The sequence below is a fragment of the Mustela lutreola genome, chromosome 3 (genome assembly GCF_030435805.1).
Source record: "Mustela lutreola isolate mMusLut2 chromosome 3, mMusLut2.pri, whole genome shotgun sequence".
Classification (NCBI taxonomy): domain Eukaryota; kingdom Metazoa; phylum Chordata; class Mammalia; order Carnivora; family Mustelidae; genus Mustela; species Mustela lutreola.
The window spans coordinates 110,258,793-110,261,881 of NC_081292.1; the positions used below are offsets into that span (position 1 = coordinate 110,258,793).

The following is a 3,089-nucleotide window of genomic DNA, read 5'->3' on the forward strand; positions in this document are numbered from 1 at the left end:
TGGATGTCTTCTTTGCAGAAATGTCTGTTCATGTCCTCTGCCCATTTCTTGATTGGATTATTTGTTCTTTGGGTGTTGAGTTTGCTAAGTTCTTTATAGATTCTGGACACTAGTCCCTTATCTGATATGTCGTTTGCAAATATCTTCTCCCATTCTGTCAGTTGTCTTTTGATTTTGTTAACTGTTTCCTTTGCTGTGCAAAAGCTTTTGATCTTGATGAAATCCCAATAGTTTATTTTTGCCCTTGCTTCCCTTGCCTTTGGCGTTGTTCCTAGGAAGATGTTGCTCATTTATCTGTATCTGTAAATGTCATCCCTCTTGTCTGAGAAACTATTATTCTGTTCCCTAGTTGCACAGCGTCCTCTAGTGGCAGGATCCATTTTGCCCCCTCAGAGGAATGGGCCTTGCTTTAGCCCTGAAACTTCCAAGTTATCAAATATCCCATGTAGACTTGCTTTCCTATGGTAAAACAATTAAAATTAATGTGGCGTGAAGTAGATGTATTTTAATTATTTGCGATAGAGAAAATACAATTTGTTGAAAAGGCTATGAATTATAAAAACATACTTCACAGTGAAATTATACTTCATCAATTCCAAAATTTATTTGAAAATAGTAAATATATATGGCAAAGTTGTTAGGTGGAGAAATTATATCGAAATGCTTAAGTGAATTTTTTTAAATAAGAATGACTAATGTAGGAATGATAATAGTTAACGATCAAGGGAAATTTTTATTTTGTTTAAAGAAATAATCAGACTAAATAATATATTTGGAATATACCTTATAAGACTTTTTCAAATTACATTTAGATTTTTTTTTCAAGAGAATATTAAATCTTTTATTGATTACACATGATAATGGATGATACACAAGCTTTAATCCCATCTATAATTTTATCTGATACCATAATTCAATTTAGATATATTGCATAGGATGTGCCAACAATCATATTAATAACCAAATAAACTCCAGGACTTTGCTTGGGTGACCTTTTAATGGTGAACTCCAGGTCACAACACATTAACTGTCAGTTCAACTACACCAAGGTTTGTGGAGACAATGGCTTCTGTGCCCAAGCAGGTTGCAAATAAATTTCGAATGGAACCTGGCATCACCCTGAAGGAATTCTAACTTCACACTGTTGGGGTAGTATACCAAGATGGCTTCAGAGTAGACTAACTTTACACAGCACATTTAAAAAAAAAGACACATTTATTCAGCGTCATGATCAGACTATTACATTTAGCAATCAACAGCATGGGTGCAAAAAAAAAAAAAAATCTACATTAAAACCCTTTGTTGGTTTATTCTTCTACCCACTTAAGCCTCCATGTTGCATCACCACTTCCTCATATCAGGGAGGGTATGTGCTTTGGTGAGTGCTGTGAAGTGTGTAAACCTGGTGATTCACAGACCTGGGGATAAAAATATATGTATATAAAAAATATATGTTTATAAAAAATAAAAAAAAAAAAAAAAAAAAAAACCCTTTGTTGGAATGCTTCACACTCTCCACAGAACAGAAACTAAAATAACCTGTTATACAATTAGTCACAAATACAGTCCTCGAGTTTTTTTGCCCATACACATGAGTATTGTCTAAAACATGTCTTCTTTGTAGCAGCTAGGCCCTGCCACCACTGTGCTTGGCTGAGTTCACAAATCTGTTGTAACCTGTAGCTTCCCTGTCACTTCTCTGGCTCTCCTCTCCTGCTAAGCTTTGTTTCCTGGCAGTAATTAAAACCTTCTGCCACTGCCATAGCTGCTGCTGCTGCTGGAACCACCATAGCCACCTTGGTTTCGTGGTTTGGCGAAGTATTGGCCTCCACCACCATAAGGGCCAGAGCTTCTGCCTCCAAAATTGCCTCCTTTCATGGGTCCAAAATTTGAGGATTGATTGTTGTAATTGCCAAAATCATTATAGCTTCCGCCACCTCCCAAGTTGCTTCCATCATTACCAAATCCGTTATAGCCATCCCCACTGTCACCATATCCACCACCACCTCGACTGCCACCAAAGCCACCTCGACCACTGAAGTTTCCTCCACGACCAAAGTTGTCATTCCCACCAAAACCACCTCCACGACCACCACCAAAGTTTCCAGAACCACTTCGACCTCTTTGGCTGGATGAAGCACTAGCCATCTCTTGCTTAGAGAGCGCTTTCCTTACTTCACAGTTGTGGCCATTCACAGTATGGTATTTTTGAATGACAATCTTGTCTACAGAATCATGGTCATCAAATGTTACAAAAGCAAAACCCCTCTTTTTGCCACTGCCTCGGTCAGTCATGATCTCAATCACTTCGATTTTCCCATACTGTTCGAAATAATCTCTTAGATGATGTTCTTCAGTGTCTTCTTTAATGCCACCAACAAAAATCTTTTTCACAGTGAAGTGGGCACCAGGTCTTTGAGAATCTTCTCTTGAGACAGCCCTCTTTGGTTCCACAACTCTTCCATCCACCTTGTGTGGCCTTGCATTCATGGCTGCATCCACCTCCTCCACAGTGGCATAGGTGACAAACCCAAAGCCTCTGGAGCGCTTGGTGTTCGGATCTCTCATTACCACACAGTCCGTAAGTGTTCCCCATTGCTCAAAATGGCTCCTCAGACTCTCATCGGTTGTTTCAAAGCTCAGACCTCTGATGAAGAGCATCCGCAGCTGTTCAGGCTCTTTGGGAGACTCTGACTTAGACATGACGGCGGTGGGAGGGGAGACTTGAACGATGCTTACTCGGCGGCGTCCACAGGCAGAAAAGCACATTTAGATTTTTTAATACTTTTTTTTTTTGCAAAAATATAACCATAAAACCATTAAAATTTAAAGAGTATGTCTTGTTTAATAAAAAAATATGTCTTGGTCTGGAAGACAATAGAGACTCATTAATGATACTAACAAAGATGTTATGTGATTTTAGCATCCCTGGGTTGTTTCTGGAAGAAATTTCTTCAAAGGACAATTATTGAGATTCTATAAGAAAAAATATTATAAGCATAACATAAAATGGATCAAGTCCATTTGCTTACAAGAATCATTGGCATAATGTCCACCTATCTTTTCTTTCTCTGGCACAGACTTAACCA

At 38.5% G+C, this 3,089-nt stretch overlaps 1 protein-coding gene across 1 annotated transcript; it reads right to left on the minus strand.

Moving 5' to 3' along the window:
- Window positions 1–860: 860 nt before the first annotated feature.
- On the minus strand, window positions 861–2,718 carry LOC131826935 (heterogeneous nuclear ribonucleoprotein A1-like). Its single transcript, XM_059166677.1, has 2 exons — window positions 1,491–2,718; window positions 861–1,297 (listed from the first exon to the last, which is right to left on the minus strand). The coding sequence occupies exon 1, from the start codon at window positions 2,701–2,703 to the stop codon at window positions 1,741–1,743; it is 963 nt and encodes a 320-aa protein (XP_059022660.1). The 5' UTR covers window positions 2,704–2,718; the 3' UTR covers window positions 861–1,297; window positions 1,491–1,740.
- Window positions 2,719–3,089: the final 371 nt, after the last annotated feature.